Raw genomic sequence first — 27,758 nt, forward strand, 5'->3', positions numbered from 1 at the left:
CTCTCCGCCACGGGGATGACAGTTCCCAGCGCAGCGGTGCAGAGCCAAAGGGCGCCCACGAGTTCATTACATAATTCTCGGTAGCATGTGGCCAAGTGTGGGTCTGTGCTGGGCTACGGTCTGCAGGCTCTGCCACGCAGACTGGGGCGTCACCGCGATGTTTTGACAGAGCGTGTGCTGGAGATTGTTTGTTTGGAGAAAAACTGACTCTCTCTCTCTCTCTCTCCCTCTCCTCTCTTAAGCACTTTGGCATAATACTGAATGACTTTGTTTTCAAGCTGCCTTAGCCTTCCTTTATGGAGAAAAAGCCTGAGTATTCTTTCCCCGTAGGACACAAGTGTTATTTTTGGAGCAGAGGTTCTTAGGCTGATCTCTGTCTAAACCAATTTCTGTTCTTGTGAGGTCGTGGTCTGGGGCGGCTCTGAGCGATCTCGGTGGAGGGAAGCTTCCTGGCTCCTCGAGGGATGTGGGCAGAGACGTTGAGGGGCCACCCTGAAACTTGCCTACCCTGGGCCTCACGTCAAGGCTCCCTTGCACTCAGATTGTGCCCCAGGAGCGGTCTTGGCCACATGTGTGCACTGGTGTGCTCTTCCTGCTTGTGTCACTTTGTGGGATGTTTGGGGTCAAGGTGACTCCCCCTTTTTTAACCCAGTACCTTAGGCCACAGACTCCTCAGAACTGAGAGAGCCACAACTGGACAACCTCTGCAGACCATTCAGGGTGGGGGGGCTATGGGAGAGCACAACGCACTGTGAGGCCACGAGTCCCCGAGGCCTCCAGGGACAGGTCTCAGGACCCTGAGCTCAGAGCACCCTCTTCTGTAGCCCGGCTGTGCCACAGGCTGCTGGTCCCCAGGAGGAAAAGCTCTCCAGCTTCTCCAGGTCCTCTTCCTGACCTGTCATTCCGGGGCTCACAGAGCTTGAGGCTGCTAGGAAACGTGTAAAATTAGAAACAGCTGAAAACACACACGTGGCACCACCTCACTCTGACCCCTTCCCTTGGAAACTGGTTGCTGTGTGTTCAGGGAGCAGGTGTGCGTAGAGGGAGGCCAGGTAACACCCAAGGAGCCTCGGCAGGACAGGGGGCACCTGCGAGGTGCCTTTCCCTGACCAGCTATACATAGCCAGCAAAGCCTCTTACCTGGGAAACCTCTCTCTGCAGCCCCTGCCAGTCCCACCCGCAGACCAGAGGCCTCCCTGCAAATCCCTCGGGAGTTACTGAACCTGGGAACCCAAACCAGCCAGCGGCAGCCAGACCCGGCCGAGTCCCCCGCAGCCCTCCATCCCGCCTTTCCTTTCCCTGTGCTCAGCCATGGTGGACATGGGGGGCCTGGACAATCTGATGGCCAACACGGCCTACCTGCAGGCCCGGAAGACGTGGGAGGGAGACAGCCGGGAGCTGCAGCGGCGGCGCCGGAGCCTGGCACTGCCCGGGCCACAGAGCTGCGCCCCGCTCCGCCAGGCGCTGCCCCCTGACTTCCACAGCCTGTGCGAGCAGCAGCCCATCGGCCGCCGCCTCTTCCGGGACTTCCTGGCCACGGTGCCCCGGTACCGAGAGACCGTGGCCTTCCTGGAGCAGGTGCAGAGCTGGGAGCTGGCGGAGGGCCCGGCCAAGGGCAGCAGCCTGCAGGCGCTGGTGGCCGCTGCTGGTGGCCCTGCCCCGGGCACCCACCGCCTTCCTCAGCCCGGCTCTGAGCACCAGGTGCCTGGCAGCCACTACTGAGGACGAGCGGGGCAGCCCTGGTGGCGCTGGCCCTGGCGGAGGCCATGGCCTTCCTGCAGGGCCAGCCTTTCAGGGACTTCCTGGCCAGCCCCTTCTACGACCAGTTTCTGCGGTGGAAGGTCTTTGAGATGCAGCCCGTGTCGGACAAGTACTTCACCGAGTTCCGCGTGCTGGGGAAAGGTGGCTTTGGGGAGGTAAGCGTCTCAGAACAGCCAGGTTGGCAGCTGAAGGATACTGCATAAAGGGGTTTGCTTTGTTTTGCCTTTTTTCTTTTTTTTTTTTTTCAATTTCAAGGGAACTTCCTTAATACTCATTTCATGCCACCTGTGGCATGTGTGAAATAAAATGAGATGGCATAGGAAAGACAAAATGTGGAACTGGCCAAGAATCTTCCTCTTGGGGTGCACACCAGGCACCCCCTCAGTGCCCCGGACATTGTGGAGAATGGCAGCAGGTGATGGAGAGCCCCTTTTCCCCTTAGTGGTGGTAAGGTTGCGGGGGGCGGGATTTGAGACAAACTGCAGAGATCTGAGAAAACACTCATCTTAAGGTAAAGTGGAGAATTCATTGTGCACCACTGCTGTGCTCACTCTTTTTTTAAGTAGAAAACAAATTATTTTTGAGGTAAAATTTACATAAGATTAAAATTAACCATTAACCATAGATGAGGTAAAATCACATAACAAAAGTAACCATTTTAAAGCGTACAATTCAGTGGCATCCAGTACATTACGATGTTGTATAACCATCACCTCTACAGGATATTTCCCTCCTTCCTGTCCCTCCCCACCCCCCCTCCTCCCTGTCCCTGGCAACAGCTGGTCTGCTCCCTGTCTCTGTGGATTTGCCTGTTCTGATGTTTCATATAAATGGAATCGGACGATCTGTAACCTTTGGTGTCTGGCTTCTTTCACTGGGCATAATTTTTGGAGGTTCATCCATGTTGTAGCATGTATTATTCCTTTCCGGGGCTGGATAATATGCGATTGCATGGGTATGTCATTTCATTTATCCAGCCACCCATTGGTGGGCACCTGGGTTGTTTCTACCTTCTGGCTATTGTGAACAGTACCACTCTGAGCACTTTTGGAGGAACCACCAAACGTTTATCTTCTACATCCCCCCCCCAGCAATGCACAAGGGTGCCAGTGTCCTCGCATCCTCACCAACACTTGTTATCTTCCCTTTTGTCAGTACAGTGGGGTGCAGTGGTACCTCATTGTGATCCCAGCTCTTTCTGGAAGAACATTTCTCAGTTACAGCTTCTCTTTTCTCAGACGCCTGCCGCCTGTTCACTTTGGCTGATTTCTACCCCTCCACCTTCCATATCCTCCCCCCGCCCCTCCACTGCGTCCTACTTCTTCCTCTCCCTCTCTTTCTCTCCTTTTAGGTATGTGCTGTCCAGGTGAAAAACACTGGTAAGATGTATGCCTGTAAGAAGCTGGACAAGAAGCGGCTGAAGAAGAAAAATGGTGAGAAAATGGCTCTGTTGGAAAAGGAGATCTTGGAGAGGATCCGCAGCCCTTTCATTGTCTCCCTGGCCTACGCCTTCGAGAGCAAGTCCCACCTCTGCCTGGTCATGAGCCTGATGAACGGGGGAGACCTCAAGTTCCACATCTACAGCGTGGGCACCCGCGGCCTGGCCATGAGCAGGGTGGTCTTCTACTCGGCCCAGATGACCTGCGGGCTGCTGCACCTGCACTCTCTCGGCATCGTCTACCGGGACCTGAAGCCTGAGAACGTGCTCCTGGACGATGTTGGCAACTGCAGGCTGTCCGACCTGGGGCTGGCCATGCAGATCCAGGATGGCAGGCCTGTCACCCAGAAGGTGAGTGGCTCTCCCTCTGCCCATAAGGTGGGGCACAGAGTTGGAGAGGAGAGGGCTGTTCTATTCCCAGGGCAAACAGAGCCTTGGACTTAATTCTTCTAATTTCCTTTTCCCTAAAGCCCTTAGGTTGTCATCTTGCCTAAGTGGAGTGGTGTAAGAGGATTAGCTTAACTGGTTATTTGGGGGCGACTTAGCTCTTCTCTCGATGGAGGCTGAGGGGAGCCTTCTTGGTGAGTTGGAGATAGTCCATGCTGAATCTAACATCAGGGCCTGGGTTTCTTCCACTGATAACCAACTTCCTGGTGCCATGTTCCTGAGTCAATAGAGCCTTGGTTTTCTTTTCTGGAAAATGAGGGGCTGGGCCCTAAAATTCCAGGGACTGGACCCTAAAATTCCAGAATTTTTGCAGGTAAACTTCAATAGGATGAGACAAAGAAAAAGAAGAAACCCCCAACTCTTAGCATGTTGAATTAAATATGGCCTTGTCTGTTGAGTGTGAAATGGGGAAATGTTTTATATTACATGAAGATGAAATTTGAAATGAAGTATATAAAAGAGAACAAAGGCAACTGATGTGTATTTTGATCAATTTTGGTGAAAGTGGCTTGCAGAGAATTCTTTGATTAAAAAGAGAATTAGCCCTGGGCAGCAGTTAGAGCATCGGCCAGCACACTGGAGGGTTTCAGGTTTGATTCCTAGTCAAGGGCATGTACCTCAGTTGCAGGGTCGACCCACCTCCCCTCCCTTCCACTCTTTCCAAAAATCAATGGAAAAAATATCTTCACTCCTTGGATGAGGATTTTAAAAAGGGGAGGGTGAAATCCTATATAATAAAACTCTAATATGCAAATTAACCGAATGGCGGAACGTCCAGTTGCTATGACATGCACTGACCACCAGGGGGCAGGCACTTGACGCAGGAGCTGTCCCCTGGTGGTCAGTGTGCTTCCACAGGGGGAGCACCGCTCAGCCAGAAGCTGGGCTCACGGCTGGCAATCGCAACGGCGGTGGCAGGAGCCTCTCCATCCTCTGCTGCAGGTGGGCAGTAAGGAGCAAGGGGTCCTGGACTGCGAGAGCCCCGGACTGCGAGAACTCCGGACTGCAAGAGGGATGTCTGACTGCCAGCTTAGGTCTTATACCCAGGGGACTCAGGCCTAAGCCAGCAGGCAGACATCCCCTGAGGGGTCCCAGACTGCAAGAGGGCACAGGCCAGGCTGAGGGACATCCCCTTCCCCCAGTGTACAAATTTCATGCACCGGGCCTCTAGTTATATGTAATTAAGCAATTTTTTAAAGTAAACAATACAAAGTCTCTGGAATTCTGACAGGTCTTTACCACTGAGTTTCTGTGAACAAAGGTGGGAGATTCCCCAGGAAGACAAGGGCCCAAGGCACATTTTTAAAATATTCAATTAAAACTTTGTTTTTACACAGTTTTTAGTTTATAAGGCAGAGAAAGCAGTCAGGCAAGGAAGTGAGGAAAATCATGGCAAGTTTTAGAAATTGCAGGTCATTGATTGTATGTGGCTGTAAGGTTTTGACAAGATGTGTAGGACTTAGTACAGTGATGGCGAACCTTTTGAGCTCGGCGTGTCAGCATTTTGAAAAACCCTAACTTAACTCTGGTGCCGTGTCACATATAGAAATTTTTTGATATTTGCAACCATAGTAAAACAAAGATGTATATTTTTGATATTTATTTTATATATTTAAATGCCATTTAACAAAGAAAAATCAACCAAAAAATGAGTTCGCATGTCACCTCTGACACGCGTGTCATAGGTTCACCATCACTGACTTAGTATCATTCAAGGGCATTGGAATGCTTTCCTGTGGGAGCAAGAAGCCATTGTAGGGTTTTAAGAAGGGAATGACATGAGTCAATTTGCATGTTTAAAAGACCAATTTGGAAGGTAGATGAGAGGTAGAGAAGCAATTCAAGGCCCTAGAAGGGATGATGGAGGCCTACATAAGCCAGTAGGACTGAAGCAGTGGCTGTAAATTGGAGGTATTGGAAAGAGACCCGGTGGGAGTTCAGGGTAAGGGACAGTAAGCTGGGGGGGTGGCGAGGAGGGGGTCTCTAGCTCCAGTGATCAGAAGGAGGAGCAGAACTGTGGGAAAGCTGGCAAGTTCAACTGTGATTGTATTGCATATGAGGCACCTGTGTGACAGGCAGGTGGAGATGTTCCTTCACAATCCCCAGGGAAGACCCTCAGTGGATAACTTAGGTCACATGCCCAACCAAAACCAATTCCACTGGCCAGGATGAGATAGATCACTGCTGTTTCCAGGAGCCAGAGAGAAGGTCTGCCCATCTAAATCTCATGAACTGACAAAAGAGAAATGCATTCTCCAAGGGAAAATCAGGATGGAAAAGAATGGGAAGGAAGTAAATGTCAATTAGGCAAAAACAGTGGGTGCCTCTAATAACTGCTGTTACCTCAATGGTTTAAAAAGTTCAGAAGCCTCTGATCTCTTAATCAAGGAGTAACGGGATCTAGATCCTTTACAAAAGCTTCTATGATATAGGGACCAGTATTGGCTCCATTTTACAGATGGAAAAATTGAGCCCAACTGGCGTGGCTCAGTGTTTGAATGTCAACCTATGAACCAGGAGGTCACAGTTAGATTCCTGGTCAGAGCACATGACCAGGTTGTGGGCTTGATCCCCAGTGGGGGCGTGCAGGAGGCAGCCAATCAATGATTCTCTCTCAGCATTGATGTTTCTATCTCTCCTTCTTTCTTCCTTTCTGAAATCAATAAAGACACTTTTTTAATATAATTTTTTAATTGATTTTTTACAGAGAGGAAGGGAGAGGGATAGAGAGTTAGAAACATCGATGAGAGAGAAACATTGATCAGCTGCCTCCTGCACACCTCCTACTGGGGATGTGCCAGAAACCAAGGTACATGCCCTTGACCAGAATCAAACCTGGAACCTTTCAGTCCGCAGGCTGATGCTCTTTCCACTGAGCCAAACCAGTTAGGGCAAAACACTTTTTTTTTTTTAAGAAAGAAAAATTGAGACTCAGAGAGGTTAAGTTACTCACCCAAAGCCACATCACTAATACGTGATAGGAACCAGATATGTCAGATCAAGAGCACTTACAGTTTTGACTCCACCTTGTTAAGTTCCCACACAGGACAGATGTGGCCTATGGGCTTTAATGCTGTAAAAGGCTCTCCACTCTGGAAAACTCGGACAGAATAAGTGCACGTGATGGCATTAGCATCTCTCCCTCGGTCTGGTCTGATATGGACACCAACCACAAGCCTAGTTGAACCACTGACAGAGTTAAGACTTCAGAAGACTAGCACCCCCACATACACCCGCACTATGTCTCAGACCTAGCCTCCCACACAGCGACACAATATCATTAAATGTGGTCCCAGCCACTGTCTAAACTCACTTGTAATAAATGTGATAAGCACCCCTGCCTGTTCTCAGCTGACGTCTACATGCACACAATAAAACGAACTCATAGCACCTTTTAGGGACTCCAGGAAAATATCATAGGAACATTGGGCAGCGGGGCTCATGCTGGGACTTTCCAGATTCAGCATTCAATGTGGGCAACGGTGACCTTCAGGTTTTATGGAACGTGGGTCCTTAGAACTTGTTATTTAGTCAAGACTGGAAAGGAAGTTAGAATAATGACCCCAAAGCTTTTACATGTTTGGTTACCTTGTTCTGCCTTAAAGCCTCTGGCCAACTCCTTACGTTCAGAAGGATAGTGGGTGACAGAGGCTGGGCACTATTATACTTATTTGTAAGCCTTTATTATACTGAACACAGTGCTAGAGACATACTGAGTAAGTGATTTTTAAGAGATTTCTGAATATATCATCAGAACTTAACACCTACGGACATCACAACCATTAGGACCCTGCACCAAATTTTTTTCTTTTTGAAATTTACTTCTGAGTAACAGTTTAAGAGCCACATAGGAGAGGCATTCTGGTTACTTCATGGTCTCCACCAAAATTATCACAACCATTATTAACTGAATTCAGTTCCTACTAACTTTTTTTAAAAACTGATTTTAGAGATCAAGAGGAAGGGAGAGACAGCGATTTGTTGTTCCACTTATTTATGCATTCATTGGTTAGTTCCTGCATGTGACCTGACCAGGGATCAAACCTGCAATCTTGGAATATTGGGACGATGCTCTAACCAATTGAGTTACCCAGCCAGGGCCTAGAAACTGGACCACTACAAAAACGTCAAGTCTAGCCCGGCCAGCATGGCTCAGTGGTTGAGCGTCAACCTATGAACCAGGAGATCATAGTTCAGTTTCCAATCAGGGTATATGCCTGGGTTGCTGGCTCGATCCCCAGTGTGGGGCATGCAGGAGGCAGCCGATTGATGATTCTCTCTCATCATTGATGTTTCTATCTCTCTCTCTCTCTCCCTCTCCCTTCCTCTCCCTTCCTCTCTGAAATCAATAAATATATATTTTTTTAAAAAGAAGAAGTCCATTTCAAGTCCATTTTCAAAGTATTTACCACTATTAAGAGTATTCAAAAATCTTCACAACAGTCTTGGAATTATTTTAACATTCCTTCATTGAAAAGGCAGTCATTCATTCATTCACTCAATGAATCATTCAACATATGCTTATTGAGCATTTTCCAGGAATGAGTTAAACATGAGGGATAGAATGATGAGCTAAAAATGGACATGGTTTTCTGCCCACATGGAGCTTAGGGTCTAGTAGGGGAGAGATAGAACTTAGTAATCATTCGAATGAATGTAAAATTTCAATTATGATAAATGCTGTGAAGATGTGGTACATGGGGCTCTCCAAGGAGGATTTGACTTAACGTGTGAGGATCAGAATTAACTTCAGGGAGATAAAACTTATTTGCTATTGAGAGATAGACAGGCATTTACTCAGCAAAGAAGTTGGGGTGGTGTCTGAGGCTGTGTTCCCTGGAAACGGACTCTGAGACAGATTTACACGTGGAAGATTTATTAGGGTGCACTCCCATGAGATACCAGCATGAGGAAGGCAGGATTGGCAAAGAGAGAAGCTGACCCACAATGAGCTTGAACTAAGACCTCAGGCAGTCCTTCGGTGAGCTCTGGGATTGGGGTGGCTCTAGGAGTTGTCCAGGCTTTTGTATCCCTCCAGGAGCCAGTCGGTGACCTTGGCCAGCTGGCAGATGGGGGAACCTTGGTGAGCAGTTCCCTGCTGCAGAGGGCAAGAACCCATTGCAGAGAGGTAGGGAGGCGACAGGAGATAGGATTCCAGGCGTGTGAGCCGAGGCTCCAGGACCTGGGCACATACTCCATTGTCTCACCGGATTTAACTTACAAAATACAAATTCAAAAATTTGTCAAGACAGCCTTCAAAGCCCCCACTGTCCGCCAGGCAGGGGAGCAGCACCGTCCTGCTGGGGGGCCTCACCTGGCGCTGCACCTGCAGGCTTGGCACAGGGGAGGACAGCAGTGGGCTTTTCGTGGACTTCCTACAAACACTGGTGGTGGGGTCCCCAGAGCTCTATGAGGGGCCCCTGGGCAGGTACGATGTCCATGCAGATGCCAAGGCAGGCTGGCTGAGCCCGAGTTCTGCAGAGATGCCCTACAAGCTGCTCGTCAGGATGGCATCTAGCGGATCCCACATATGGTTCCACGGGGCCATAGGACCAGCTACAAAAGCAGCCATGACCACACCACCCCACTACCACTGCCCCATGTGCGACTTTATTCTCAAACCATTCAATCAATAAAGTTTCCTGCAGCCAAAGTGCATCAAACCCCAGCATTGGGCTGCTTCTCGGCACAGGGCCCTGTCCCACTGCACCGGCTGGCCCTGGTCCCAGCGTCTGGAGAGCGCAGGCCAAGAACCTGAGGAGGGGATCTGGGCAGAGTCCCCAGGATCCACTCCAGGAGGAGCAGAGCATGTCAGGCGATGGGAATCACCGTGCAAACTGCTGCTTTGGGGGAAATTAAGGGAAGCCAGGAAATGAAAAGCACAGAGCAAGAGGAAACATGGTTCAAATGAAGCTGGAGAGGTGGCAGGGGCCTCACCAAGCCTGGCATTACCGGCCACGTAAAGGACTGATTTTTTGCTTAAGAGCCCGGGAAGCCTTTGGAAGGCTTTAATCAAGGGGACAACATGCTCAGAATTCTGTTTTGAAAAATTGCTCCAACAGAAGTGAGCACAGATCAGAGGGGATGCAGGTGGATTGTGGTCATTTGTCATCCAGGTGACAGATGATGGCAGCTCAGCCCACAGCGGGCAGTGGAGCCAGAGCGTGATGGGTGAATTGGGAGGAGACTTCAGAATGAACAGGCCTCCGTGGTGTCTGGGATATGGGGTCAGGGAGAGAGGGGTGTCCAGGGTATGTGTTAAGTGAGGTTTTGTTGCAGCTACAGCCTTGGACCCAGAGTACAACAGGGAACCCGGTAAACACACGCCTGCCTTCATGAAGCCCCAGGATGGGGAAGAGACCCACATGTAAAGGGCAGTGACAAGGCGGTGTGGTCAGGGCTGTGCAGCTTGGGTGTAAGGAGGGCACCCAGCCTGGCAGGGGGACATGGGGCCGGGAAGGACTTCCAGGTGGAAATGACAACCAAGTCAACACTTACAGCGAACAGAAGGTAGGCGGGTGAGAGGAAGGCGAGTGGGCCAGGCAAAGGGATCAGCAGATGTTCGTGATCCTCAACTGAGGGCGATTTGGGCCCCAGGGGACATGTGGCAACGTCGGGAGACATTTTGGTTGTCATGACTGGTAACTAGTGGGTAGAGGCCAGGGCTGCGGCCAGTGTTGTGCGATGCCCAGCACAGCATCCCTCCTCAAAGAAGGATCTGGCCCAGTGTCCATGATGCCGCGGTTGAAAACCCTGGCCAAGGTAAAATCATAAAACAGAGTGTGAGTCCGGTCACAGAACAGATTGGCTCTGCAGCTGTCTAGGGCATGTAGTCACAGCGTGTGAGGGGTGACAAAGGGTACAACGAGAGATGCCAGCCTAGGAGGCTGGAGGAGGCAGATAAGGATATTTGAACCCGATGCCACAGGTATTGGGGAGCCACTGAAGGTTTTCAGAGTTGGAAGTGACTAAATCAGCCGTGGAAGGATGATCTGGAAGATTGTCAACAGTAGGGAGGTGAAGCAGGGGGTTGGGAACTGGGCGGGCGCACGTTGTCTGTGAGCCGCGGAGGTGAGGAGGGAGCCAGAGGCCTGCAGGGTGCACCAGGAGGGGCTGTCATGCAACACAGTGCGACCCAGGGACCACAGGCTGCTGCGTCATCTAACGTGATGTGGACGCGTGTTGGGAGCTCAGAGCATCCCTTCAGATTAAGTGATGAAAAACGCTCCATAGGATCACGAGATGGAAGGAGGGTGAGTGTGCCAATGAGTCTGCCACTTACTATGGCTGCTGTGTACAGAGGCACAGGCTGACCCCTCACGGGGCCACCTGACCAGGAGACAGTGGGGACTGATGGCTAGCACATGGCATGCAGAGTGCCTTCTTCCAAATGCCACTGTTGGGCCACAGCCCTGTACTTGACCCCAGGGAAGCCATGCCTCTTCTCTAAGCCTGGTTAATGCCACCTGCTTTTTGGGCTTGATGAGAAGATTAAGTAACAAGGTAGATAAATGCCTAGCAGAGGGTCAGCTGCTTGGTAGGCAATCAAGAAACGACTGTTCTGAAAAGAAAAAAGAAAAGAAAAAAGAAAAGAAAAGAAAAGAAAAGAAAAGAAGGAAAGAAAAGAGAAGAGAAGAGAAAAGAAAAGAAAAGAAAAGAAAAGAAAAGAAAAGAAAAGAAAAGAAAAGAAAAGAAAAGAAAAGAAAAACGACTGTTCTGATTATCCTACAAGAAGCCCCGCGCCAGCCTCTGTCACAATCCCCACTGTTGCATCGTTTCTGCCTCACCTGACATGACAGGCACTGCAGCTGCTCAGGTGAGCTTTGCAGCTGTGCCTTGTTCCCTGAGAGGCACAGGGAGCCGGCAGGAGGCCCAGGCTGCCCTGGGTGGGCAGTGGACGAGGGCGCAGCTCACCTCTAGGCTGAGCCAAGCAGCACACACAGTTGTCTCCCTTCCTCATAGCCACGTGGAACTTCACTTGTGGTTTTATTTTGAGCATCTTGGAGGCACCATGGAAAATATGCCTCAGCCCGCTGCTGGATGGATCCACAGGACAGGAAACCACCGAAGAACACACTCGGGTGAAAGAATCGCAATTACTGCATTGATCGCTGATGACCTGCCAGGCCCGTCTTTCACTCTGATGGGGTCTTAGAGGCGTCTGGGTTTTTCTCCTTGTGCAGCTGCCCTGCCTGAGACAACCAAAGCCCAGGCTGGATGACCATCCTTGCTACCCTACTGAGGGCCTGCTATGTATCAGGCTTTTGGAGGGCGATCAGCGTGTCTTAATCACTTTCATCTTCATCACAGTCCTAGGAGGTCAGAGCTCTGAGGCTCAGAGAGGTTGAGTAACTAGCCCGGGGTGACCAGCTAATAATTGGTAAAGCTGGAATCGGAGCCACAGCAGACTGACACCAGGTTTGACAGCTCAGAAAGCATTATTGCAGGGACCCTTCTCTTGGGTCCCCTGTTGGGGTTCTCTGAAAGGCGTCCTCCCAGGGGTGTCAGAAAGAATAGGAAGACACCTCTGGTGAGGCTCCTATTCCCCAGCCAGGAAGTGGCTGGCAGAGAGAGGGGTGGGAGCAAAGCGGTGGGGTGAGCACACCAGCACAGGGGCAGAGCTGGTGGGGGAGGGGGGGAGGCGGGGGGGGGGGGGGGGGGGGCCGGGGAGGGCGGAGCCTCGAAACCAAGTCCCCTGGGGTCTCAGGCTGCATTCCTCCGAGGTCTGCAAAGGCCACCGCTTAAAGGCGCAGAGGAGCAGCTGGGAATGAGAACAAAGCGGCCAGGCCCCCCTCGGAGGAAGGAAGGAGCGAACCCCAGGAAACAGCTGATAGCGCTAAGCTCAGCTTGTTTTTTTCCTCTGCTCAACAGTTCTCCTGCCACGGCAAACAAAAGATGTACATTTTGATTCCCTCTTCTGTTTGGATTGTGCTGTCAAGTGGATCTGGTTTGTGATGAGCTGGGGGGAGTGAGGCGGAGGAGACAGCCGCGGGCGGTTTCTTGCTCCACTGGCCAGTTCGCTGGGCCCAGGCCACCCTGCTGCCTGGAAACGCAGAGAGCGTCTTTGTCCGTCTCTCCCCACCTGGTCGTCAAATCGAGCCTGACCTGGCCGCACCAGGGCCGTGGCACCAGCACTTCTCCTAATGATGGCATTAAGGTCGCCAACTTTCCAGATTCGGTGAAAGGGGAGATTTACTCCTCACTGTGACCTTGATGGACCTGCACGTGCATGCAAGTTCGCACGCACACTCCGCTTTATGGGTGTGTACAACTATTAAGATAGGAGCTGTGCCCTCTGAGACCCACTGAAGGGCCCCTCCCTGTTCTCATCACCTCCGAGGTCACAGTCCACTGCTGACCAAAGCCACATTGGGGCTCCTGTGAGTGCAGAATACACCCACCCGGCCCGGCCCCTCAGCCCCTTGTGGGCCCAGGGATGAGAGTGACAACGGCCACAGGGTCAGTGGAAACCCACATCCAACAGCAATAGTGATGTAGCTGGTGTCTGCACAGGCCCCAGCGGGCTGGCTCCGATCTTGACCCCACTGTAGGGTGTCAGAGTCTGGACATACCTGTAGGTGACAGGTGGCCCTGATGGGACTAAGAATCCACACGCCATGGCTGTGGTGGAAGGACTTCTTGCTGCCCCCTGGGGGGCAGCTGGGGAGGGGGCAGCCCCTACATGGCTTCCTAAACCCTGTGAGGTCTGGTGCCTGAGGCCCCGCAATGCTGGGCATACTTGTGTTGCCTGACCAGGTGTTGACTGTGTGCGTCCGCCAAAGGGCACTATAAAACCAAAAGCAAAACAAAATGAAGCAAAAGAAAGGAAAAAAAAAAAGGACAAACCACACAAAAACCTCCATTCAGAGTTGTGTTGCTGCTGACACTTGGTGATCCCTTCAGCCCTGGCAATGGCAGTTCTGGTCACACGGACCGAAAGCGACTGCTTTGATGGCGCAGAGACCAATGTGCGGGGGCCTTTGTAACTGCAAGAGTTAAACTGAGCCAGAGAGGTCAGCTGGCTCGACCCGCCCCATGCTGCCTGGCCCATTCTCTCCTCCCACCCCACTCTGAGGAGGCAGTTCACATGCAGAAGACAAATGGCTTAAAGGGCAGGCCATTAATTTTTTCAGCTGGAGGCTGCGATGGAATTTGGGTGCTTAGACTCTGGCGTGCGCCTCTAATTCCATTCTTCTCCTCTGTGAAATACCTCCACTCTTCAAGGCGGCGGTGCCCTTCAGAATCCCACCAGGACCTTTTCTGTCTTGGGCCAAGAGGCAAATTTAGTCCCGAAAATTATTTGGAATGAATCTCGGGCTGCCCTGGCTGTCTGGTGTTTTTTCCACTCCACCAACGGGCTACAGTGCGGGAAAGACGGAGGCCGATTCTTCATTCATTTTCTTGGGGAGGGAACAACGTGTTCCCAGAATACTGCAGGGTCTGGCCCCCACCTCCCAGCAGCCTTTGTAGTGGGAGCAGCCCAGCCAGCCTCTGATGAACAGAGATACGGGCAAAGAAAGGAGAACTTGTTGGGAAAGGGTAAAGGAAAGCAGCTTAAGCCAGGATGGAACAAGGAGAGCACTTAGTACTTGGCACATGGGGAGAGGGAAGGAGGGGACTCTACGGAGAGAAAATGAATCCTGAAGGGGACGGGGAGGGTCAGGAAAAGCAATTTCCCCTACTTCCATAGAGGCCGTGTGATGCTGTGGTTCAAAGTGCAGACCTGGGTGGGAATCTCGGGTGGGTGACTGTGGGCAAGATTTAACTCTCTGTGGTTCAGTTTTCTAATCTGAAAAATGGGGGACACAATAGTCTCTGTCTCATAGGATTATCATGAAGCTTAAACAAGAAATTCAGGTAATGCTCCTGAGAAAGTATTTAGCATGTAATAAACACTCAGTATTATCCGCTATTATTTCTAATTTTTCTCCCAGGAGGCATCTCACAAGCCTTTTTCCAGGACAAGGCATGTTCTCCACTTTCACCTTCCACCTCCTACTGAGCAACTGGTGTCTATCTGGTCCTGATGAGTGATGCTAATCCTTCTCCACTTTCACCTTCCACCTCCTACTGAGCAACTGGTATCTATCTGGTCCTGATGAGTGATGCTAATCCTTAAAGTCACTCGGCTCCGAAATGTGCTCATTGGAAGGGGACACACACAGAGTAGAACTTACCAACCACCACAGTCTGAACTGCAGTTGGATGTTGCTTGTGGTCTTCCTCTGTGCCTCTCCCACCCCAGCAGGAGAGATTAAACCTGAGAGAAGCTGGATAGGAACATACAGCCCAACTGAGAGTTGAGGATAGTGAAATACTGAATACAGGGAGATCCTCAATCCCTTCCCCACCTCAGCTCCCAGAATGAGGGTAAGCAGGCTGACCCCTCTCAGGTAGGGTCCTGGAGGATCTTTATGGGGAAACTGAACAGCCCAACAAGGTCAATGGATACTCACAGGCGAGGTCCCCATTGACATGGGTTGGCAGGATCACCCTCCAGTAAAGCCCATCCATTGATCAGCTTCATGCTAGCTTTTTAGTGTTCACTCTTACATGTGAACAAATCGTCAAAGATCATTTGTCATTTCAAAAAAGCTCTCTAAAATAAAATACAATGAAAAGAAAAAAGAAAGAAAGATCCAGGTCAGTGTGGCTCAGTGGTTGAGCATCAACCTATGAACCAGAGGTCACAGTTCTATTCTGGTCAGGGCACATGCCCAGGTTGCAGGCTCAATCCCCAGTAGGGGGCGTGCAGGAGGCAGCCAATCAGTGACTCTCATGATTGATACTTCTATCTCTCCCTCTCCCTTCTTCTCTGAAATAAAAATATATAAATTTTTTAAAAAATAAAGAAAGAAAACAGAAGAAACAAACTTGTAGAAAACAGGAACAATGCAGGAAGTAGAAGAGACCATTTTTAAAAACATACTTAATATCCTTTGAGATTTAAGAGAAGATATTGCATCCATGAAACAAGAACATATGCTATAAGGCAAGGAACACTCAGAGAAAAACAACAAGGATATTTGCAAATTAAAAAACAAAACACTGATATGTTTGCAGAACAACATGGATAAATCTCAAAAACATCTAAAAGTCACAAAGTGGGCGGGGTGGGCAGAATGGGGATATCTATAATAGTGTTAACAATTTAAAAAAGAAAAAAAAAGAAGCCAGACATAAAAATGTATCTGCCATTCAATTTCATTTATATGAAATCCAAGAACGAACAAAATGAACCTAGAGTGACAGAAACCAGAAAATGGTTGCCTGGGAGGAGAATGGACTAGAGAGGGGCACAGGGAACTTTCTTAGATGAAAATGTTCTATATCTTGTTTAGGTGGCATTTACGTGGGTGTATTCAATTATCAAAACTTATTTAACTGACTAGCCGAGACCTGTGCACATTATTCTATGCTAATTATATATTAATAAAAGCATATTTGCAGTCCTGGCCAGGTCGCTCAGTTGTTAGAGGATTGTCCAAAATGCCAATGTCGGGGTTCAGTTCCCAGTTAGGGCACATACAAGAATCAGCCAATGAATGCATAAATAAGTGGAACAACAAATCGATGTTTCTCTCAAATCAACTTAAAAAATAAAGAATAAAAACATATTTGCAGAAATGAAAAGCTCAATAGAAAAATTAAGCCTCTAGATCTAGCTATCAATGTACAGGAAATACACAGTACAGAGGAACATGTAACTGATACCACCAAAGTACAGTCAGCAAAATCTGACTGTGGCAAACTCTACAGTTTAGCCAGATTTTCCCAATAAAAACTTGCAAGGGGTGGTAACAGAGGAAGAATTTATATATTCACAGAGATTTAAGAGACATATCCATCAATCATATGGATTATTTGAATCCAAATTTAAACAAACTGTTTGGAAGACAAATATATAGGACAATTGGGACAGCATTAGCATATCCAGATATTTGAAAATATTAAAGAATTATTGTGATTTAAGTGAGAGAATGGTATTGTAGTGATTGGTTTTTGGATTTTTTAAAAATGACTTTATCTTTTAGAGATTCATAGTGAAATACAAAGGATACGAGGTCTAGGATATTCTGGGCAGTGGGAGTGGGCAGGGGAACAGGAACGGCGCATATAATATGTAATTTGGGTGACCATATGTTCGCTTGCCCAGTTTACATCTGTTATCCATCCCTCTGTTGATCCATTAATCCATCATATCTTTTATGTATTTACAGTAAGTTCCCTTCTTTTTCCTACCTCCACCCCCCAGCACCTTCGCCTTGCTCATATCACATGACCACCCTGGGTGCAAAGGATGTTGGGAGGTGGAGTACTTAACCTCCTGGCCTATAATAGAGAGATAACAAGGGAAAGGGAAGACTGGGATTGCCTTTTGCTACTTTGACTTACAGCATTTCTCAGACTCATCCACCTCCCCCCTCCAGCCTCCCCTCCCACCATCGCATCCCATAGACTTTATATTTCAGAATGTCAAATTCCTTAAAGATCCTCAAAGGTCCCTGAACACCTCACATTTTTCCTGACTTCATCTCCTGCACAGGCCCATTAGCGGGATAGCAGTCTCTCCCCTGTGGCTTTATACTCCCATTATGGCATTTACCCTACTTTATTGAATGAACTTTTGGACCTGTCTGTCTCCACCAGCCTGTAAGTTCCCAAGGGCAGGCGCCAGGCCTTATATGTCTTGGTATCTCTAGAACTCACTGCAGGGAATGGCTCCATAGTGAATGGAAAACATCTAGTTACCAGCTTTTACTGTGGTTTACACCGTCTTGTTGGGCAAGCACCAAGGGAGCAGTAAGTACCTGGTTTGGATACAAAGATGAGTAACTATATCCTGGGCCTCAGAGGAGCTTACAATACCCTTTTGTCTGGGCAAATGCAAAACTAGACAAGACGCCAGAACAACAGATGTAAACGGGGACCGTCCCAGGCAAACCGGAATATACGCTCACCCAAATTACATACTACGCACACGCTGCCTCTGTGAAAACAGCAGTGCCATGCTGACTCATGCCAGCCTGCCAGACCCCAGTCACTCCCAGAATTCTCTTGCACAGCCAATTACTCCTCATTAGTGCTTGGGTCATTTAATTTTGTTTCTTGTTATCTGTGTAAAAATTATGACAAATTTAATATCCTAAGACATTACATACACTGTGCACATAAAAAACATATATTTGCCTGGCCAGCATGGCTCAGTGGTTGAGCGTCGACTTATGAACCAGGAAGTCACGGTTTGATTCCCAGGCAGGGTACGTGCCCGGGTTGCGGACTCAATCACCAGTGTGGGGCGTGCATATATACATTTCTTGGTATTAACACTAGTCTCTAGTCCAGGGGTGGGCAAACTTTTTGACTCGAGGGCCACAATGGGTTCTTAAACTGGACCGGAGGGCCGGAACAAAAGCATGGATGGAGTGTTTGTGTGAACTAATATAAATTCAAAGTAAACATCATTACATAAAAGGGTACGGTCTTTTTTTTTTTTTAGTTTTATTCATTTCAAACGGGCCGGATCCGGCCCGCGGGCCTTAGTTTGCCCACGGCTGCTCTAGTCTATTGTCTTTATTGTTGGGCATTGTGGGTGTTTCTAGCTTGTGACCATTATGAATAATGGAACTAAGAACATCTCAAAACAGATCCCTTTCTCTTCCTTCTGGGTCATTTCTTTGAGGTACATACTGCAAAGCTAAGTAACCTGGTTGAAAGACAGGAACAGATGATACATCAAATTTTCTATTGCTCTAAGTCTTACTGCTCTAATATAAGCTTATTGTCACTTTAAGGTGTTTTTGTTTGCATTTTTAATTGCTGTAGAAGTTATACATTATGCTTTAACCAAAAGCTACTTAGTTTGGGGGATAAAAACATTGTCATGTAAATACATAGTTTATCATTACAAGGTATGTTGTAGGTATTCGTTAAATATTTGTTGAATGAGTGAATGTACTAAAATCCCACACAGTCACAAAAAGTGACAAATACTGTATGATTCCTGTTATATAAGGTTCCTAGAGTATCCAAATTCATGCAGACAGACAGTAGTATGGTGGTTGCCAGGGGCTGGGGAATTCTTGTTTAGTGGATATTAGAGTTTCAGTTTTGCAAGATGAAAAGCGTTCTGGAGATTCATTGCACAGTGATGTGAATGTTCTTTATTCTCTTGAACTGTACATTTAAAAATGACTAAGATGGTAAACTTTATGTTATGTGTATTTTATATATATATATAATTTTTTAAATTCAGTGGTCGTTTGGTATATATTGTCAGTAGAGGTATGCCTACATTATATGGTCATGCATGTTAAATGAAGTTTCATATGTGCGATTTTCTAGATTAAACGACTGTTCATTTTTTAATGCAGAGACAGACAGACCAAGATATGTGATGTTAATATTACTGCATAGCAAATAGAGTAGGAAACATCATAGACTAGATAACATTATGTGAACATTCAAAATTAGCAATGAAGTGCTCAACCTTATAATCTTAAAAAAAATAATGCATCTAATTTCCTGTTACCTGTGATTTAAAACAGACAGGCCTGGCCGGTGTGGCTCAGTTGGTTGGAACACCCTTCTGTGCACCAAAGGGTGACAGGTTCCATTCCTAAGCGGGGCCCATGCCTGGGTTTCAGGTTTGGTCACCCATTGGGGCCCATGTGGGAGGCAACCGATCAATGTTTCTCTCTCACATCGGTGTTTTTCTCTCTCTGTCTCTCCCTTCCTCTCTCTAAAATCAATTTTTTATAGGAGAAAAATTGTTTAATAAATAAATAAAACAAACGCAGAACTTAGAGGTTTTAGAGAATCCACTTGAACTTTTCACCTTTAAAGATGAGGTGAGGAGACTAAGAGAGGGCAAGTGATTTTCTCTCTTCAAGAGCAGCTACATTGTCGCTTTCATAGTGCACTCCAGCCAAGTCCTTTTTGTATGTCATTGGCCCAATGGATATTATGTCCTGCCCTGACTGCCCCAGAGCCTGCTGGGAAAGCAGGGAATCGAATGGGTTAGACACAATGTCATGCCAAATCTATAATAATAAAAGCGTAATATGCTAATTAGACTGGACATCCTCCGGACGAAGCTGCGAGGGAAGCCGGGATCCTGGGTGCCTGCAGGCGGCCGGAGGGAAGCAAGCCTGGGTTCCAGGTGCCAGAGGAAGCCAGTGCTGGCAGCCAGGGGAAGGAAGGCTACTCTTGCATGAATTTCATGCATTGGGCCTCTAGTAAATTAATAAACCCCTTAACAAGAAAAGAAAAGGAGAATGGGTATTGGATAGACAATCAACAACTTCTGTTACACTCACATTAGTGTTTTTGTTTTGTTTTGTTCTGTTTTTGTTTGGGTGTTTCAGGCTGGAACCAATGGTTATATGGCGCCTGAGATCCTAATGGAAAAAGTGAGTTACTCCTATCCCGTGGACTGGTTTGCAATGGGATGCAGTATTTATGAAATGGTTGCTGGAAGAACACCATTCAAAGATTACAAGGAAAAAATCAGTAAAGAGGATTTAAAGCAAAGAACCCTGAAAGAAGAGGTCACATTCCAACATGATAACTTCACAGAGGAAGCCAAAGATATTTGCAGACTCTTCTTGGCTAAGAAACCAGAGCAACGCTTAGGAAGCAGGTAAATTACCATGTAATAGAGATGATTCGTGATGTCAGCATTGTCCACAGGCATTTGGAGAATGTTGTGGTTAATGACAAAGCTTTGGGATTACGTTGTGTTATTATTGTCCTACTAGAGGACATTAGTGCACTCGGGGGTCCCTTAGCCCGGCCTACACCCTTTAGCAGTCCAGGAGCCCTTGAGAGATGTCCAACTGATGGCCACAGTGGGACAGCCTTAGCGCTGCCACTGAGGCTCCCACCACTGCTGCTGTGCTCACCAGCCGTCAGCCTGGCTTGTGGCTGAGCGGCCCTCCCCCAGTGGGAGCACACTGACCACCAGGGGGCAGCTCCTGCGTTGAGTGCGCATCATAGCGACTGGTTGTTCAGCGGTTCAGTTGATTTGCATATTACCCTTCTATTATATAGGATTATTATTTGCATATTATATGGTTAAGTATTTCTGATATTTTCAAACTCTATGAGCAATTGATATGGAACTATCTCTAAGATATATTTTAAACTGAAAAAGTGAGGGGCAAAGCAGCATATATAAAAAGGAAGAAAGAAAATACGTAATTCAAATAGCTGCATACACCATTTTAAGCAGAGTATACAAGGAATGTATAGGATTGGTTGCCTCTTACAAAGGGAAATTGGGGGCTGGTGTCAGGGATGCAAATGAGGATTGTCACTATAGAACCCTATTATCTTTTGAATTTTGGATGACATGAATAAATTATCTATTTAAAAATTAAAGCTCAAAATAAAATTAAAACACCAGTACTGAGTGCCAAAGCTCTGGAAAATTCTTCCCCTATTAAAAGTCTCTGTAAAATATCATCAACCAGACAACAGATATTTAGCAAATACATATGATGTTGCCAGATTCGTTAATATAGTCAAAATTAGTTTTGAGGAAAGTCAAGTTTTATTGCTTACAATGGAATAATAAGATCAAGATATTTTAGAAGAAAAAAAAAATACATAAAAGTTGACCTATGAAGAAACCCTTGGCAGAGGGAGAAAAACAAGGGCTTAGAGCCACAGACCAGACTCCCATTCCAGCTCTGCTATCATTTGCTATGTACTGGCTGTTTTACCTCATGTAAATATCCTCCTATATAGTCTCAATATCCTCCTATATAAAATGGGCAGGGAGGGTGTTATGATGGTTAAACTCAGTATCAACTTGACTAGGCCACAGTACTCAGATATTTGATCAAGCAGTATACTAGATGTTTCTGCAAATATTTTTTAAAATGAGATTAACATATAAATCAGTAGGCTTCCAGTAAAGCAGATTATTCTTCAGAATGTGGATGGGCCTCATCCAATCAGTTGAAGGCCTCGGAGAAGAGAGAATTCTCCCAGAAAACCTAGCTTTGGACTTGAACTGCGACTCTTCCCCGGCTCTCTAGCCTGATAGCTTACCTTAAAGAATTTGGACTTGCCAAGCCTCCACCAGGAAAAATATTTTTCTCTACCCTCTTAGGTTCAAGAATGGAGACCTGCAAACTAAACTGGCAAAAGACATTTTCCTTGATGTACATACGCAAGAGTTCACAGACAGATGTGACTAGGAGGTGGTTAGAATTGGGGGCTTATGTGCCATCTCAAGAGGGGAAGAGGAGGAGGAGAAGGGCACTCATAGGCAAGCAAATGACTTGTTAGTACTGGTGGGGGTGGGCACTGTGAGAGAACAAATGTCTTTTAGGGCAAATAAACGGGCCCTCAGGAGAATAGATGGGAGATACGATAGTTTTGTGACAATATCTATTTTTGGTGTGGTGTTGATTTCTGTCACTGGCAATATGAGTCAGTCTTCCCTGGTTCCAAAACTCCTGAAATTCCCCGGGGAGAGGATTGATGAGTTGAGTTCTTTTAGGAGGCTCTGCTTTTATGCACATGTGCGTCTGTTGACTCTCAAATGCCCTTAGCTCAAAATAACTTTTATGTCACTGTGGTGCATTCTGGATCCTTTGGTTCTGCCCCTCTGGAGAACCTGGCTAATACAGTGGGCATCTCCCTGCTGAGCAGTGGCTCAGAGATCCTGGCTGCTTCCATCTTTTTTTTTTTTAATATATATTTTTATTGTTTTCAGAGAGGAAAGGAAAGGGAAAGAGAGATAGAAAATCAATGATGAGAGAGAACCATCGATTGGCTGCCTCCTGCACGCTCCCCGCTAGGGATCAGCCCGCAACCCAGGCATGTGCCCTGACCGGGAATCAAACCGTGACCTCCTGGTTCATAGGTTGACGCTCAACCACTGAGCCACACCGGCCGGGCGTGGCTGCATCCATCTTACGCTTCGTGGGAACTGGTGGCTTCCAGGTGCCGTGGCCTGAGAAGAGAACCTGGGAGCTTTGTGCTGCCTCAGCCGGGAAGTGGCCCACTTCACATATCACTTCTGGTGGCCAGAACATTCCTTGGGCCCTCGCTAAGGGTGAGGGGGCTGCCAGCGTTGTCTTCTGTGTGCCCAGGAAGGAGAGGCCTGGATGTGGTGACCACCAACCATCTCTACCATCTGGTTCTTGAGTATCAGAGGGCACACCTACAGTGGCCGAGACAATGGGGGAAGCGAACAGTCCCTTTTATTTTATTTTCATTTTTTAAAATGTATTTTTCAATTACAGTTGAAGTACAAGATTATATTAGTTTTAGGTGTACAACGTAGTGATTAGACATTTATATAACCTACAAAGTGATCACCCTGATAAGGCTAGTCCCCAGCTGACACCATACACAGGGGAGCAATCTCATTAGATGGCTTCCCCGGAGGGAATACCATCCACTTGGTGTGTTTGGGAATCTATCTCAATACTTTTATAAGCACACTTTGGGTCTATAAAATGAGATGTTGATAAACTTCTTCAAGAAAATGCCACCTTAAAGCACTGGATCGTTGCCTGAAGCTGCTCCATCAAACCTTTTTATAAAGCATATGTTGTTGTGCCTGTTTTGAATATAACTGTTTACAACATTAAAGAGGAGTCATATAAAAACCAGCTGTTCAGTGAAAAAGAAAACCTTCCAACATTTTCATTTCAACTCTTCATAGTTTTAAAAAATTCATTCATGCCCTGGTCAGCGTGGCTCAGTTGGTTGAGCGTCTTCCCACGCACCAAAGGTTGCTGGTTCAATCCCCAGTAGGGGGCGTGCAGGAGGCAGGGGATTGATGTTCTACTCTCACATCGATGTTTCTCTCTCCCTCTCCCTTCCTCTGTCTCTAAAATCAATTTAAAAAAATTTTTTTAATGCAGTAAAAAATTCACTCAAATGTGATTAATTTTGTGGGTGTCCTTTAAAGCAGAGCGAACGCCTGGAGAGCATGTTACATAGCAGAGAGGTCAAGTGCCCCCTCCCCAGTGCACCTACGAGCATTTAAAATAAAGTGAAGTGGAATCTAATGAACAAAAATAAACTAACAAACAAAAGAGAAACAGACTCATAGAGAACAGACTGACAGCTGTCAGAGGGGAGAGGGTTTGGGGGGCTGGGTGCAAAAGGTGAAGGGATTAAAAAAAAAACACCTCATAGACACAGACAACTGTATGGTGATTACCAGAGGGAAAGGGGGGGTGGGGGTCAACCATGGTGTTTTCCAATAAAATCAAAGGTGAAGGCCACTTAAGTATTTTGCAGGTTTCATTCTGATCGGCCCATGCAGCAGAGCAAGAGCAAATACCCGTGCACTTGTCTGACTGCAGTCTTAGGCTAATCCCACTGTTCTTGGCAGACCAAACCCCACAGTGTGGTCCTCATGTATGGGCAGCTGGTATCTTATCGTCATTGAATGGTATGAGAAAATCCATTATAACCCCCATGTGGGAATCAGTAACCCAAGAGCCCCTGTTAATGCTCGCAAATATATTCCACTCCAGCAAGCAGGGGAGTCTCCCTGCAGCTAGCTGCCAGGTGGCCTATTACAAAAGACGCCGCCTCCTTCAGTAGCCTCTCCTCTTGGTCCAAGAGGAGATGGGTCAAAAGTGCCCTGCACAAAGCAGCCCGGGGAAGACTCAAGAGTAAAATCACCTTCATGCGATTTCTAACTACAGATCTCAGGTGAACTGGATCAAAGTGATCAGCTTTGTGGTGGCCTGGACACAGAGGACGAGGAGTAGAGGTTGGGAAGCCTCATCCTCTGTTGTTAGCATCAGCAAACACAGACTTTAATTGGAAAAGGACATTGTTATGTAAATGTCCCAGGCCAGGAGACTGAGAAAGAGGCTGACAATTATAACAGTACGTCAAGAATTTATTAGGGGAACTTGCATACGAGGCATGTCTTGGGCGGTGGCAAGGTGATAAGGGTTATATAGTACAGGGCAGGGTGGGTGGGGTACTGGGGTGACTGGTCCCAAATTAGGGGGAAATGCCTTACATGCTTGCCTGGGGCTGGGCAACGTTCTGTTCAAAGAAGCAGCACACCTGGGGGCTAGGGGAGGGGTCCATCAGACATTCTCTGAGAGGAGTTTCCAGAGGCAAGCTTTGGCCAGGATCTAGCTGGCAGGTCCAGCAGTGTCAGGCACTGGTCACACCATGGAATAGTCTCTCCCCCATAGATATAAGGCATGGGCCCTGCCTTCCAGAGGCATCTAGTTGGGGGTCTTGAAGAACATTAAAGAAAGCCTCTAAGTGGTTCATCGATCCCTTGTCTTATGTGACACGTTGCAAAAGGACTGCATTCAGCTATCCTGACGGACAAGCCCAGGCCATCCTGGTTTCTCCAAGTTAAAGCTGATCAGAGTGAGTTTAAGGCGCCCTCTTGACCTCTGGGACAATGTGATTATGCCTGCCAGCGGCCATAATGTGGTACAAATTCCTTCCTCCTGGCACCTGGTCCCATTCCAACTCCTTTGTTCTCTGTGAGACACAGGCCTGGGGCTCATTCCTGATCTACTTGGATGGAATTCTAGCTCTATCCTTGTTCTACCACATTTAAAATCTGTCTGAGACCCACCACCCAATCTCTCTGATACCTTAAAATGGTGAATATTGCTGTGTAAATTATACCTCAATACAACTAACTAACAATATATATAGTAACCCCCCGAAAGTATTCACACTTTAATAGCTGATAGTTCAATTTTGAAAGTAAAATGTATTTTAATAAACACTGCCTTTATAATTATTAAATGTATACATTTTGGGGGAATATATATGTCCTTGAAGCTTCAGTTCATCTCAGTAACCCTCCCTCAAGGCTTCTACTCTACAGGCTATAAACCACACAGATATTGGGCAGTAGATTCTAAGAGAAGGCAAGTCTGCATTTTCCCTTCTTTCCATTGATGGAGACTTGAAGGCCTTTAGAAGAAAAGAGAAACCTTGTAGTATCTCAGGATGCAGCTCTCCATACCTGTCTTTTCAGTCGGGTTATAGTGGGGAAAGTCCAAGGAGGCCTGGATGGCCTTTCTGGATGGGACTAGGCCAGAATCACAGAACAACATAAGTGAAGGGTTTAACGTGTTAGCTGAGAGTAGGCTCTGAATACATGTTAATTATTATCACTATTAGTAGTAACATCCTTACTGTGTTTAGACTCTACTCATCTTACTGGGCAGAATGTGCTTCAGTAACCATGTGACATGATGGGGAGTCTCTGAGGGGTGGGCTGGGCTTACTGTCTTGTTTCCAACAAATAGAATATGGCAGAAGTGATGAGATGTCATTTCTAAGATTAAGTATTAAAAAGATCGTGCCTTCTGTCTTGAACTCTACCCCCCTCCCCTGATCATTTGCTCTGGGGATAACCAGTGACAATGTTATAATAAGGCAACCCTATGGAGAGGCTCACATGATGATGGATGGAGGCTTTCCAGTATTATATGAGTGAGCTTAGAAAGAGATCTTCCCCCAACTCCAGGTGAACCTCCAGATGAGACCACAGCCCTGACCAACAGCTTTACTGCAACCTCCCAAGAGACCTCGAGGCAGGGGCACCCAGTTAACCATGTCTACATTCTTGACCCACCGAAACTGTGAGATAATTCATGTTTATTGTTGTAAGCCCCTGAATGTTGGGGCAATTTGTTTTTTGGTGTTTTTTTAAATTGTTTTATTGCTTAAAGCAGTGGTTCCCAAACTTATTTGGCCTCCCGCCCCCTTTCCAGAAAAAATATTACTCAGCCCCTGGAAATTAATTTTTTTTTAATTTTAATAGCAGTTACTCATCGCCCCCAAATGCACCTGTGGCCATCACCGCCCCCCTGGATCGCTGCAGCGCCCACCGGGGGGCGGTAGCGCCCACTTTGGGAATCACTGGCTTAAAGTATTACAAAGAGTATTACATATGTCTCCTTTTTGGGGGGCAATTTGTTACACAGCAACAGGTAAATAATAGAAGAGGGTACACATTTGGGAACATACATTTCCCCCCTTATTCTGAGGCAAATACTGGAATAATTTCTAGCATAAGGAAGGAAGATTTGATAGCAAATAAACATAGTCTTGAGCACCAACCATATGCTCATTCATGCTACTGACAATTACGAATGGATTTTGTTTTAAGTTTTTTAAAGATTATCATGCCAGCTGGGGGTTGGGGAAGGGGTGGGGATTAGGTGGGCTCCTAGAAATCATGTTCTGTGATGAGTGAGATGTGAGTGTGGTCTTTCAAAATGTGAGTGGTTGTCATGTGGAAAGAGACATTAACTTATTCCTGTGACCCTGAAGGGCAGAGCAAGAGGTGAAGACTGGAAGTTGCAAGCAAACAGGTTCTGGCCCCACTGACGTTTGCTGGTGTTTCATGGAAACACTAAGAATGAAAATCGTGTCAACTGCTAGATTCTTGGCAAATCACATCTACGTGTGAAGGCTGTCTGCAAACAATAAAATGCTACCGTCTGCATAGGGCAGAATTGCGGGTGATTTTTAAAGTTATCATTTTTGTAAATGACTCTTTGCATCATCATACTGTCTTGGCAATTGACCTGTGTTACGGGAAAAGAACGCGGCACGCTTTGTATAGTTAGGACGGTTCCCGTTGGGTTTGTTACCGTGTCGGGCTGAGCATCTCCTTTCTTCACAGAGAAAAGTCAGATGATCCCAGGAAACACCCTTTCTTCAAAACCATCAACTTTCCTCGCCTGGAAGCAGGCCTCGTGGAACCCCCATATGTGCCAGACCCTTCGGTGGTTTATGCCAAAGACATCGACGACATTGAAGATTTCTCTGAGGTTCGGGGAATCGAATTTGATGATAAAGATAAGAAGTTCTTCCAAAGATTTGCAACAGGTGCTGTCCCCATAGCGTGGCAGGAAGAGATCATAGAAACGGGACTGTTTAAAGAATTGAACGATCCCAACAGACTTGCAGGTTGTGGGGAGGGTAACTCATCCAAGTCTGCTGTGTGTTTGTTATTGTAAGTTGTTCTCTCTACCAGACAGGCAGCAGGAGTCTCAGCTGACCTAATCCTCGAATGTTCCTGTTAACCTAAAAATAAAAATAAAAAAGGCCTTTCAAGATGAGAGGCAACACGCATTTA

General features: G+C 47.1%; 2 protein-coding genes across 2 annotated transcripts; both read left to right on the top strand.

Moving 5' to 3' along the window:
* Positions 1-31: 31 nt before the first annotated feature.
* On the top strand, positions 32-27,758 carry GRK7 (G protein-coupled receptor kinase 7). The gene is given in 6 exon segments (XM_023749595.1): positions 32-1,664; positions 1,666-1,732; positions 1,734-1,916; positions 3,113-3,550; positions 20,014-20,288; positions 27,303-27,758. Coding segments are annotated over 6 exon segments (1,653 nt in total). The 5' UTR covers positions 32-1,311; the 3' UTR covers positions 27,640-27,758.
* On the top strand, positions 8,863-12,255 carry LOC102433315 (secretoglobin family 1C member 1-like; the record flags this gene model as incomplete). The annotated part of the gene is made up of 1 exon (XM_014451229.2): positions 8,863-12,255. A coding segment is annotated over one exon (420 nt), but the record flags the coding sequence as incomplete, so codon positions are not given.

This window comes from Myotis lucifugus, unplaced genomic scaffold (genome assembly GCF_000147115.1).
Source record: "Myotis lucifugus unplaced genomic scaffold, Myoluc2.0 scaffold_8, whole genome shotgun sequence".
NCBI classification, from domain to species: domain Eukaryota; kingdom Metazoa; phylum Chordata; class Mammalia; order Chiroptera; family Vespertilionidae; genus Myotis; species Myotis lucifugus.